Source organism: Tympanuchus pallidicinctus, unplaced genomic scaffold, assembly GCF_026119805.1.
Source record: "Tympanuchus pallidicinctus isolate F22 unplaced genomic scaffold, pur_lepc_1.0 scaffold3, whole genome shotgun sequence".
NCBI lineage: Eukaryota > Metazoa > Chordata > Aves > Galliformes > Phasianidae > Tympanuchus > Tympanuchus pallidicinctus.
Window position 1 is genome coordinate 37316062 of NW_026294747.1, and position 11882 is coordinate 37327943.

General features: G+C 61.7%; 2 protein-coding genes across 6 annotated transcripts; both read right to left on the reverse strand.

Moving 5' to 3' along the window:
- Nucleotides 1-431: 431 nt before the first annotated feature.
- On the reverse strand, nucleotides 432-4637 carry RPS6KL1 (ribosomal protein S6 kinase like 1). Of its 2 annotated transcripts, XM_052696053.1 has the most exons (11): nucleotides 4421-4637; nucleotides 4195-4319; nucleotides 4016-4108; nucleotides 3865-3912; nucleotides 3245-3377; nucleotides 2808-2999; nucleotides 2487-2666; nucleotides 1728-1817; nucleotides 1502-1584; nucleotides 1159-1254; nucleotides 432-1073 (listed from the first exon to the last, which is right to left on the reverse strand). In XM_052696053.1, the coding sequence occupies exons 1-11, from the start codon at nucleotides 4560-4562 to the stop codon at nucleotides 963-965; spliced, it is 1293 nt and encodes a 430-aa protein (XP_052552013.1). In that variant the 5' UTR covers nucleotides 4563-4637; the 3' UTR covers nucleotides 432-962. The 2 variants fall into 2 exon arrangements, with proteins under 2 accessions (XP_052552013.1, XP_052552011.1); XM_052696051.1 differs by having other exon boundaries at nucleotides 2487-2999.
- Nucleotides 4638-5313: 676 nt separating this feature from the next.
- PGF (placental growth factor) lies at nucleotides 5314-11216 on the reverse strand. 4 transcript variants are annotated; one of them, XM_052696068.1, is made up of 7 exons: nucleotides 11060-11215; nucleotides 10908-10947; nucleotides 10276-10472; nucleotides 9018-9109; nucleotides 7777-7806; nucleotides 7672-7691; nucleotides 5314-6946 (listed from the first exon to the last, which is right to left on the reverse strand). In XM_052696068.1, exons 1-7 carry the CDS (start codon nucleotides 11123-11125, stop codon nucleotides 6882-6884), a joined length of 510 nt encoding a protein of 169 aa, XP_052552028.1. In that variant the 5' UTR covers nucleotides 11126-11215; the 3' UTR covers nucleotides 5314-6881. The 4 variants fall into 4 exon arrangements, with proteins under 4 accessions (XP_052552028.1, XP_052552027.1, XP_052552031.1 ...); XM_052696067.1 differs by having other exon boundaries at nucleotides 7629-7691; XM_052696071.1 differs by lacking the exon at nucleotides 7777-7806 and having other exon boundaries at nucleotides 11060-11216.
- Nucleotides 11217-11882: the final 666 nt, after the last annotated feature.

The window sequence follows — 11882 nt, forward strand, 5'->3', positions numbered from 1 at the left end:
GGGCAGAGGTGCCAGCTGTGGGGTCGGTTCCGCTGAGCCCCGCTGCATCGCAGCACTCCAGCCGCTTCGCTGCAGCAGGAGCTCAGCTTCTCCCGGACTCTGCTTCCCTCTGGTGGCCGAGCCCTGCTGCTGCCGCCAAGATGAGGGGCTGGGAGAGGAGCGGGGTGTTGCAGCTGGCGACAGCCAGGGTCGGGACCAGCAGCCGCAGCAGTGCTTCACTGCTGTCAGGAGCTCATTAGTACGGGGAAAGCTTGGGCAGTGGGAGGTTACTGGGAGAGGAGGATCAGAAGTACACTCCTGACGATGCTAGATACTCCTAAGGCCCAGAGGTACTGTGATTCTCAACAAGTCAAGCTGTGCTACTTCTCATCAGTCATCATAAAATCATAGAACAGTTTGGGTTGAGTGCTGACTCAGAAACAGAAGGACACTTCTGCAAGCAGTTACATGTGGTTTATTCTTTTCACAGAGCTGGGAGTAGAAGAGCCAGGGGCTCCATCCCACCCCTGACCTGCAGCAGGCATTACCACACACATGCAGCTGGTGAATGGCACAGAGCACAGGCTCGGGTACCAGCCAGCAGAGTCCCAGGAAGACACAACTGGAAGCCACAAAAAATAACAGGGACATCAACTGCAGTAGCAGCAGAAATAAAACCAGAGGAAAGAAACCCCATGGCAGTGTGCTAAGCAGTGGGCCATGGCCTCTCCTCAGTGGCTGAAAAGGGTGGTACATATGAGGTTTAGGGTATAGACTCCATCCCAAGCAGGGGGGTCCTAATGGAAGAACCCTCAGCCTCCCCTTGAAGATGCTAGCAAGCGTAGGCAGCAACAGAAGATTTGTGGCCACAAAACCTTGTATGTGCCCTCCCCCTTTACAAGCAGGCCTCCCACCACTGCAGGCAGAAGAGCCAAGTGGGTTCACAGGCTTTGGGTAGGACGCAGCCCCTCGAGCTCCCCTGCTTAGCCCACCAGCTTGCTCCAAGAGATGGTGCTGAAGAAAGAGTGGGACTTGAGCTTGGAGATTCCACCTCCTCCTGCACCCAAACGCTGTTTGGGGTTGTGCTGCAGGAGCTGCAGAGAAACATAGGAGATTAGCTGGGGAAGATGGGTGCACTGGGAAAGCTGCCTAGGCTTGACTTGGCTCTTCAGCTTTTACCTGAGTAAGTAGTGATGTAGCTGCCAGGCTGAGACCCTCGGGCAGAAGCAGCTGTGTGTGAGGGTAGATCCCTGTTGGATGGCTTTGGAACAGTGGCTGTAGGAGGCAGAGGGTAACAGTGAGCATCTGCACTGATCAGAGCAGTAAAACCCTGCTGAGCCTTCAGTACCACCCACTCCCATCCCAGCGTGGCAGGTTAAAATCCAAGGCTCTCAGCTCACAGGGCACTAGGAACCACACTCCTGGAACACTGCAGCATGTGGCCAGTGCTGGAATGCAGCCCCTTGCACTGTTGTGTCCCGTGTGCCCCATCCCAGTGCTGCACAGCCCCACTGCTTCTTACCACTCCAGTCAGCAGCTCGTACAGCAGTGACCCAAAGCTCCAGCAGTCCGCCGCTTCAGTTGGCTCTGCGATGCCCCCCACTTCTGCAGAAAGAGCCAGTGAGGGATTTGGGCTGGCAGTGAGGAGCTGGGCCTGGGCAGCAGCCCCGAGGCTGTTACACGGTAGGCCTACGTGCAGCTGGCCTTCCCCCCGATCAGTAGCACTGGGCAGAGGATGTGAGCCTTACCTGGGGCACTGTACAGCTGCTCCAGTGCTTGGCTGCAGTACTGTGGCTCTACCTCTGTCCACTGGCCAAAGAAGGTGAGACGGATGTGACCTGAAGGCCAGCACCAAAGAGGTTAAGACAAAATTGGCAGAGCACGAAGCCAAGGCCCAGCCACTCAGCTGGCAATAAGCCCTTACTGGGGACAGCTGGGATACACGGCCTCTGCTGTGCCCTGATTGCAGGGACACTGAGCATCCCCTGCTGAGAGCAGGCTGCTTAGATGGGGGCCAGTCCATGGACCTTGGAGCAGGCAGCAGTGAGGAGCACAGCAGAAGAGGAAGGCTGACTTTCCCCTTGCAAAATTCTGATTTTCGTTCCTAAGCATTTTGTGGCTCTTCAGTTTGCCTCAAACTTTTCCAGCTGCCCAGGGAGGTACCCATGACTTGAAGCAAATGGCAGGCTCAAGGAACCCTGGGTCACAAGTACAACCTGGGTAAAAGGGCAGTTCCACCAACCTCAAATACTGCTCAGCTGCTCCCAACTTCCCTGTGCCAGGATCTCCCAGGCAGACAGGTCCACACAGGAGCGGAAGCAGCATATTCCTGCAGCCATGTTCCCTCTAGACACACCTCTCAAAATAACCTCTTGGAAGTCTCAGATCATGCTTTCAGGCTCAGACAAACCTCCCCATCTTCCCACCACAACAGGCTCAGGAAGCCTGAGACTCCTGGCAATTGGGTGAGCAGCCATCTTCCAGCCCAGTGGCCAGCCTCCACCTACCAGCTGTATCCAGCAGCAGGTTCCTGGGATTGAGGTCCCGGCACAACACGCCCTGTTGGTGAAGCCCCTCTAAGGCCAAGAGGATTTCTGCTGCCCACATCTGCACCTGCTCCTCCTTCACAGCCCAGGCCGTGCAGCCGTGCCCCCAGGCGGCCGGAGCCCTGCGGAGTCCCGATGGGGCTGGAGCACAACCACGGGTCAGACTGGCAGTCTGGCCACTGAGAGCCCTGGGCTCATGCTGAGCTGTTCTTGTCAATATGCAGCCCTTGGCCTCGCCAGTGGTCACAGAGTTCTGGGGGTGGAAGACCAGACCCTGCTCACAGAGGCTGGGGCTGGGAGTGAATGCAGCTTGGTTGGAGGGGCCCTGGCTGCTCCCTTTGGTGCTGTCCTCGCTGTTCTCTCCCCCATGGCCCTGCAGGGCTGGGGGGACTGCAGTACACAGGGAACCAGAGCTGGGGGAAGGGCCCTGTTGAGAGCGGTACTTGGCACGCAGGTGGGACCACAGTGTCTCTCCTGGAAAGCAAAGAAGAAGTGATGGGGCACAAAGCAAGACAGGTACCACACCACGCACCCCATCATCTCCCCATCTGCCATCCCCTCTCTTTGGTCTGATCTCAAACCCATTGCGTAGCCTCTTCATCTCTAACCATACATCCTCCTGAGAAGGGGTGCGCCAGCAGATAAGGCAGACCTAACCCACGGAGACGCAGCTGATGCATTAAGGCCGGGGAAGGAGCGGGAGGCAGCGCCGCACTCACCCTGGACGTGCTCCAGGTGCAGGAAGATGGAGTCCTCACTTGCGTAGTAGCACAGCAGCTTCACCATAAAGGGGACGCCATGTGGGATGATGGTCTGGCGAGTGCGGGTCTCCACAAAGGACTTGGGGAGGCTCTGCGGAGGTAGAGTACAGGTCACTGGGGGTTACAGGTGGCAGGTGTGAGCTTCCCAGGTCCTGTCAGGACAGGACCCAGCCAAGAGGGCTGTGGCAGCGTGCCAAAGTCCTTTATTTATAGGGGATAATTGTGTTCCAAGGGTGCTGGAAGTGCCCGCCATCTGCGCTGGGCACACCGTGCGTGTGACCCACCACTGCTTTCAGGGCAGAACGCAAGGCGAAGCCTGGGCCACTGTCGCAAGGCTAAGGCCCAGTGGAGAAGCAAACAGATGAAGAGGACCTCCTCCCTCCTGCTCACAGGAGGTGGCTGAGAGGGGCAAGCGGACAACTGCAGATCGGGAAGGCTCCAGAGGAGGCTCCTCGAGCCGCTCTTTGCTGAGCCGCACGACAAAGGAGCTGAGAAGCACCGACCACTCGGCCCTACGTGCTGCAGGACCCCGGGCCACTACGGGACGGAGGCGGAGGACGCCCGGAGCCGTTACCCACCTTCAGGATGAAGGTCCTGCCGGTTGCCGGGTCCTGCACTACCTGCACCTGCGGGAAGCGTACGGCACCGTTCAGACGCGGTGACCGCTCGCACCCAGAGCCACCAGGGCGGGCCGGGGCCCCCCGCATCCCTCTCGCGCTCCGGCCTCACCTTGTCGATGAGCGCCAGCACCCGGCACCGCCGCAGGTTGTCCACCGCCGAGCGCAGCGTCCTGACGGGCCGCAGGCGGAGGCTGCTGTACCCCTGCGGGGGGGAGAACCGGGGTGAGGGACCCACCGCCACGCGTCACCCGGACGGGGACGAGGGCGCGGCCCCCGCTCGGGGCTCACCGTGCCGCCGGGGCTGCCATCGCCCAGCGCCCGCTGCAGGTGGCAGGTGAAGATCTCCTCGGCGCGCCGCAGGTACTGCGTGATCTTCCGCTTCACGGCCTCGCGCCGCTCCCGGTTGGGTTCCACTGAGGGCGGAGGGCGGTGTGAGAAGGCGGCGGCCCCGCCCGGACCCTCCGTACTCCGCACCGCGCCCCCTCCCCCCCGCGCCCGCGCCCGCGCCCCTCACCCTGCACGCCGCGCAGCAGCACGTCCACGCCGTTCTGGTAGTGGTTGAAGGCCTCCTCGTAGTCCTCGCTGACGTCTCGCTCCAGCGCCAGCCGCAGCTGCCGCGCCGCCTCCACCAGGTAGTCCCGGCCCGGCCGGCTCATGGGGCCCGGGGGCGCGGGGCCGCGGCGCGGGGCTCGGGCATCCTCCTACCCCCCGCCCCGCCCCGCCGGGGCTGCGCGCGGCCGCCTCGGGATCCGCGTTCGGCAGGAGCGCGCCCGGCGGCGGCCCCGCCCGCCCATTGGCCGCGGGTGAGATCATCGCGGCGCGGGAACGCGCGGGGGGCTCCCACCGTAGCATCGGTGGGGCGGGTGCGCGCGGAGCTCCGCGGCGCTGGAGTCCGAGAGTCCTCAGCGGCTGCCTGGGAGCCGGTGGAAGCCCCAGACCTCCGGAGGCTGCCGCTGTCGGATCGTGCGCGGCTCCGGGGGAAGCGGGGAGCTTCCCGGCACGCCGAGACGGGATCCGCTGTCGCCACAACGGCTACGCCCCACAGCACGCGGTCGTGTAGCCCCGCTGCAGCCCGCTCCCAGCCGACGCTCCGTCCCCGCTGACCCTCCCGGCGCAGCCCGGCCCTGCAGGCCTCCTTAAACAAACCTTTGCTCCGCAGCACCGGGAGCCTCCACGAGCCAGAGGCACCGATAGCGCCGTGGGGTCCCGCTGCTTCCCCAGGGCCCTACCGGCTGCAGCGTGCACGGCCCGGCCTCCCCTCACCCGCAGGGATAAGGCACGGCCGGGATAGGCGAGCTGGGCGCCCGGCCGTCTTACCTGGCCAGCAGAAGGGCAAGGGAAACATTAGGCTGTTGCACTTGTTGTGGGGCTCCGGGTTTTTAACCCCAGTAATCATACCTGACAGGCTTTTAAATTAATTAATAGTCTTGTTTTTACGTAGTTTCATTCTCAAAGGTCATAATACTACCATGGTGAAAGTTTTACTGTTACAAAGGATGCAAGGCCATCAGGGCCATCTCTCAGCACTGCCGGTGGCTCCTGCTGCTCACAGCACCTCTGGACCTGCTGAACAGGCACACAGCGCAGCAAGCTGCCCGCACCAGGACCCCCACCTAGCACTATCAGACCTGAGAAGGCTGCCCCAAATCTCCTATCCATGCTGCAGCCCTCTCTGACTACCCAGCACAGGATAAGCCAATCTCTCCTCAGCTGAGGGCAGCAGCTGAGCCATCGCACAGCCGCTTCAGGTCTGTAGAAATACACCCCCAGCTGTGGCTTGTCAGGGGCTGCCAAAGCTGAGCGAGCTCTAGTCAGCTCCACACTCACGAAGAGGGTGGTTGAATGCAGGACTGGGCCTAGGAACTTCTGTGCCATCAGTTCCCCATTTTGTCCTTAGCGTCTGTGTGCTGCTGAAGGGTACAGAAGAGCACAGAATGCATGTAGCAGCCAGATCCAACACTGGGGGTGGAATGGAGGAGTCCCAGGGGCAGTGCTTGAGGTGAGCAGGAATCAGGGTGTGGGCTGTCCATGGCCCTGGCTGAAGTGCCATCATGGCCCCAGGGAGGAGCCCCCAGCCCTTTCTCCACTACCGGGGCAAACAGAAAATGAGTGCCTGTAGCTCCCCGGACTGGGGATGACAGTCCCCTGCCCATACCAGTGTGTTCCCAGTAACAGACGGTGCCACTGTGCCAGATGAATGGAGTACATTTCTTGGATAGGAAAGCCCCTGGGCAGTTCGCCTCCAGCATCAGCTCCACCAGGGCCAAGGGACAGCTGTAGGACAGCAAGATGGGACCAGACCTCAACAAAACAGAGGGAGTCAGTGCAGGACCACACCAGGAATGGGATGAGTGCTGCAATAGCTGGGACCACCAGTCTGGGCACTGGCTGGAAGGGCCCTCCAGCTGCTGTAAAAGAGAGGAGCACTCACCCACCCAGCTCTTGGGTCCATCCCTAGCTTTTATTCAGAAGGGCACGGCTGGGATGTGGCTGTGGATACAGGAAGGGTCTGAAGCACCCCAGTTCCTCCCCATGCCTAAAGAAGGGCTTGCCAAGCTCCCCTCCCCTGCAGACACCCTTCTGGGCTGCACCTTGCCCAGATGGGGACCCATCCCAGCTGTGCTCCCTCCCCTCTGCCTGTAGGACACAATAGTTCTGTGGTTCCAGCCCTGCTCACTCCCACTCCACACTGCACCCAGCTCCAGCAGCATGCCCACAGCTCTGTTCCTCTCAGCCCCAAGATGCCTTCCAGCACCAGTTTGCAGCTCCGGCTCCTCATCCTCCCTTCTGGGTCCTTTAGTCCTGCTGCAACCAGTGCAGATGGGGCAAGAGAATGCTTGGCTCCAGGATACACTTCCACTCAAGCCAAGCATGAATCTCGTCGGCTCCTTCCTGCCTCAGTCCTGCTCCCCAGCACTGTCACTCCAAGGGGCTCAGCACCACACGTCCCCACACTGGGCAGAAGTGCCATAGGCTCAAGCTCCAGAGGCAGGAGCGAGGCCAGGGGCAGAGCGGAGGCTACCTGCGTGGTGTGCCACATCTGCAAGGGAAGCACAGCACAGTGTGAGAACCACTGGACTCTGCAGTACCAGAATCACCTCCTGCCCCTCAGCCCTCCCCATGCCCAGCCTCAACACCAAACTGAGGGAAGAGCCATGAGATCTGGAGCTCCATGGCAAGGAGAGGGGTGTGGAGCTGTAGGTGCTGGCAGAGCACTGAGCAGCACACTTCAGACAGAGAGGAGTATAAAAAGCAAAGTGCCAGCACCGGGCTCATCCCCAGGCAGTGCCTGCTCTGCAGCCCCAGCAGGCTGTTTGCAAGAGTCAGCAGGACACAGCGAGGGTAAGGACAGGAGTAACCCAAACAGCAGCTGGCCAAGGACTGCAATAAGGACACGGCTGGCAGCAGAATGAGGCCAGAACTGGAAATTCATGGATGAAGAACTCAGCATGGACTGTGCAGGCAATATAGCCATATGCAACAAATTCACCGCTCCATCCACCCATCCCCACCCTGAGTGGGACCAGCCAGCTTCAAGCATCCCTGCCAGAGGCCTACTGTACATGGATTGGTGTGTGTCCAATCTCCCAGCCCCACACTGTCCCCTCTGTCCTGCTCCTTCCTGCATTTGTTCCGCTCTACTCACAGCACCAGACCTAACACCTGACCGCAGCTGATCCTTGTCAAGAAGCGAACCACCCATGCCTGCCCTGCTCACTTACAGCTCGCAGTCTTTACGTCTCTTCTTGTCTTGTCTTCTCTTACCTCGGCCCTTGAGTCTCCTCCTTCAAAAGCAAAGCAGGAAAGAGAGGCTGACATGTGGGCACTGAACCCGCAGCCCCAGCAGCGGCGCGCCCCAATGCCACTTACCTGCCTGGCCTCGCCAGGTCCTGCCGCGGCCTGTGGGGAGAGCAGGGTGGTTATGGGGCAGTGCCAGCTGGGAGCTGCCAAGGGGCTGCCTAAGCACCCTATCATCCTTAAAACATACTCAATAACTCCTGCTCACTTTTCAGCCCCTCACTGACCACAGTAGACAGGGGGACAACAGACTCGGTGACACCCCTGGGCTTCAGCAGTGGCTGGCTGGCACCAGCCACAGCATCCGTGGCTCAAGCATCCCCAATATGAGCCATGGCTAGGCTCCATCTGCTGCATTTACACTGAACTTAACAAGGGGAGAAATGTAAAAGTGCTGAAGGGTGCTTGATGAGAAGACAAAAGGCTGTGCAGGTGCAAGACAGACCTGAAGCCAGGCTGCGCACTTGTGAATGCTGCCCCAGGAATCACCCCACGTAGGGAAACCACAACAGGCTCAGGAAATTCCCTCACGGAACACAGCTGGAAGCAGGGGGAAGTCGCACACGTGCCTCTTCCCGCTCCTTACACATCCACTGACAGACAGCTCCAGAGCCAGCATGAAGCAGGACAGCCCCGGGCCTGCTCCAACATCACTGCCTGCACTGATGTGGGGGAACACTTGGCACGGGATCCTTATGCTCTTCTGGACAAGGCTCATGCTGCCCAGCAGGACGTGCTTCCCATTCTTTGCAACACTCCACTGCTGATACCAAAGGGCAGTGACCCACTGCAGTTAACTTTGTGCCAGGCTGACAGGCGGTGATGAGCATCTGTCCCAGGTCAGTGCTGCATGGTCTTGCCAGATTGGTGCCATGCATTTAAGCTCAGATGTAAACCCTAAATCACCATCCTCAGATCAGGCAGCCTGTCCAAAAGGGAGATGCAAGGCCCGGCCTTTTGGCCTACACTCATTTGTCACACTCATTTGTGCCAAGTCACAGAGCATCCTTCCAAGGCTTGGGTGCGCTGCTCCAGAGCTGCCTTACCCTGTGCCCACAGCAGCACATGGTGCCAAGGCAGGTGAGGAGATGGGGGCACACGCAGCCCAACTCACCAAGTGCTCAGTGCCTGATCAAAGCTCACCACACCCCTGAGCAGCAGGGAATGTGCTGCAGAGACACAGTGCAGCCAGGGGCCATGAGCTCTAGCAAAACCCAGCACAGCTGAGATGGGAAAGGCCCCAGCATGTCCCCTTGCCCCATGTAGGGGTTGCAGGTGGGCTTGCAGGGCTTCAGCAGCACAGTGAGCCCTACCTGCATTCGCACTGCTTGTGCTCAGTGAACGACATCTCCACGTAGGGTGCCTCCACGTAGGGTGCCTCCCCATTGGGCTTTATCTTCACAAGCTGAAAGGAACAAAGGTTACTTCCCAGCCCACTGTCGAGGCATCGTTTCTCCACCTCCACTCAATGCAGGACAATGACCACCCAGCACCATGTCCAGGAACAGGGCAGCCCCACTCCTCAGTTCTAGGGCCTCTGCCTCCATAGGCAGCAGCTCCAGCTGGGCTGTGGCTCTGGAAGCTCTCTAACACCTCCTTGTGCCTTTGGGGCTGCATTAAGTCTCCTGTAGGGATTTCTCAGCTTTAGAACAGATATTCGGTCTGACTTTACAAAGACCTTTCATACATTTGACTGCTTTGCACATCTTCCTTCTCGGAAGGGCATTTCTCCCAACCCAGTTTTCCAGACCATTCCCACTGCTGCCACTCCTCCCACCACAGTGGACCACAGTCCAGACAATGGTGCCTCCTGTGCTGGGGGTGTGGGATTTGCCCTGCCGCACGTCAGCCTGCAGAGCAGCCAGGGGGGCAACCCACACACTCAGGGGCTTCTCTGGGAATGTTCAACCGTGCTGTGACCCACACTGACCTGTGCACTGCAGCTGAATGCCTCCTGTGTTGGGGAGCCCAGGAAGGGCACAGGTCCCCACCTCTTACTTGTTTCAAATTTTTGCTCTAATTAAGAGTTTTGAAATTTTTAATTATTTTTTTTTTTTGGTAGCTCCCCTCCTGATTTCTGATGTGCTTTCAATCTCTGCAGGCTTTCCAGTCCCTCACCCACAGCACGGCAGCAGCACACCGACTACCAGCAGTGCAGAACGAAGACACGAGCTGCCCTGCTTGCCATGAAACAACCACGGCCCCTCGTGCTCACCCTGCCCATCCCACGTCTGCTACCAGCACCGCTGTGTGCGTCCCCTGGCACACGGGAACTTCCCTGCCATCCCCGCTGGCAGGATCGCAAGCCGCAGAGAAACCCCGGCCCCACGGGGAGGCAGAAAGTTGGTGGCAGCAGCTCTTGTTATGGAGCGCGCACTGAGGAGAGGGCAAAGAAGAAGAGAGAAAGGTCTGTGCCACCAGAGGTTCTCACCTGACCTCCCGGAGAACGTAGGTACCCCTCTGGCTGGGCACTTGTGCGGGTCCCCTACAGCGCCGTGAGGCTGGGAGGCCGCGAGCGCAAAGCTTTCCAGGAACCCACCGCCAACCCCGGCCCCACGGGGCGGTGCTCACCTGCACGGTGACCGTGCCGGTCTGCACGGGGACGCAGCGGAGCCCCTCATCACCGCAGCAGCCCCCGCAGCGCTGCAAGGAGACGCAGGAGGGCCTGAAGATGTACTCCACCTCGTTGGGGAACTCGGTAATGATATCCACTAGCTGCTCCCGAGGCCGGCAGAAGCTACGGTTCCAGATCTCCTTAAAAGTTAGGACTGCAAGAGACCGGGGAGCTCTAAGGGGTGCCCCGGAGAAGAGGGTCCCCAGCCGAGCCCTGCAGCGCTGTCCCCATCGCAGGACGGGATGCGGAGGATCCCCCGGTGCCCCCAAAGAGATTGCCACTGCTCTGCTGCGGACCTCGCGCAGCCACCCGTCTCCCCGGGGCTCTGTACCCGCTTGCCGGCTCCGTACCCCCGGCGGCCGCGCTGCCGGCCGTCAGAGAGCAGGGGCACAGCCCCGGGTCCAGGCGAGCTACCGCCCGCTTCCCCGCCGCTCCTCCCGGGGCGGAGCAGCTTTGCGCCGTCCCGTAGCATCGCTCGGAGGCGCAGCACCGACCGGGGGCGCCGCCGCGGACCGCGGGGCTGCGAGACGACGAGCTCGGAGCCGGGAAACCGCCCGCAGTCCCGCACCGACGCCCTCCGCCGACTCACCGGGCGCCTCCGCGCTGGCTGTCCCCCGCGTCTCCGGGGCCTGCAGGGAGGGAAAAGCGGGCATTGTAGGAGCGGCACGGCGGGACCGCCGCCTTCCAGCCCCAGGCGGCGGCCCCGCTCCGACCTCCCCGCTCGATCCCCCCGGTTCTCACCGGGGCGGGCGGCGCTCCCAGTGCCCCGGCCAGCAGCAGCCGCAGGAAGGCTCCGAGCAGCCGCATCGCCGCCCCGACCCCGACTCAGTGCCACCGTCTCGGCCCCGTCGCCCCCCACATGCCAGCCCGCTCCGTCGCCGCCGGGCCATGGGAGCGCGTCCCGCTCAGCCGCCCCTATTTCACCGCCGCTGTCCCGCTCCGCCCCCGCCCGCCTCGGCCCCCGCCCCGGCCCGCTCCGGCCGCGGGGAGGAGCAGGTGCCCGGCCCCGGGGGACGCGGGAACGACCGCGTCCCCGGAGCGGCGGAGCGGCCGCCCTCCTCCCCGCTGCTGGAGCCCGGGAGCGATCCCGGCCTAAAGCCCGGTTCTGCCCGGCACCGACGTTCTCCGGCACGCGGAGGACGGGGGTGCGCGGGGTGGCGGGTGCCGGGCCGGAGGAAAGCAGCCCGGCGGCCGCGGAGCGGCTGCGCTCAGTGGGCCGCGGGCGGCCGGGCCGTCGAGGTTAAACCCGGAGGAGCTCCGTGGCCTTTTCTGTGCTATTTTTAAGCCCCGGTAGCCAGGGAAGCTGTGGCAGCCGGAGGTGGTAGGGAGCAGATGCCAGCGGGAACACGATCCCCGTGGGCTGCGGGGCTTGAGTAAGGATGGGCTCTGTTTCCAGGCCGGGCCTCGTATCCTTGCTTCCTGGGAGGCAGCAGGGCTGCGGGGGCTCCCGGCCTTCCTCCGTGTGGGATCCGTCCTTGCACTGCTGTGGCACGTCCCGGCCCCACGTCCTCTGTCCCCGAGACACGGGGCCATACAGGCCGTGGTGGCTCAGGCGCCAGCAAGC

Coding starts and splice junctions, on each gene's coding strand:
- RPS6KL1 (XM_052696051.1), bottom strand. CDS start 4,562: ATGAGCCGGCCGGGCCGGGACTACCTGGTGGAGGCGGCGCGGCAGCTG. Junction 1,818..2,486: donor CCTGCTGCTGGATACAGCTG/GTAGGTGGAGGC, acceptor GCTGGCCTTCAG/GTCACATCCGTCTCACCTTC. Junction 1,074..1,158: donor CTACATCACTACTTACTCAG/GTAAAAGCTGAA, acceptor GTTTCTCTGCAG/CTCCTGCAGCACAACCCCAA.
- PGF (XM_052696068.1), bottom strand. CDS start 11,125: ATGCGGCTGCTCGGAGCCTTCCTGCGGCTGCTGCTGGCCGGGGCACTG. Junction 7,692..7,776: donor GACCTGGCGAGGCCAGGCAG/GTAAGTGGCATT, acceptor TTGCTTTTGAAG/GAGGAGACTCAAGGGCCGAG. Junction 6,947..7,671: donor GAGGAGACTCAAGGGCCGAG/GTAAGAGAAGAC, acceptor CTTCCCTTGCAG/ATGTGGCACACCACGCAGGT.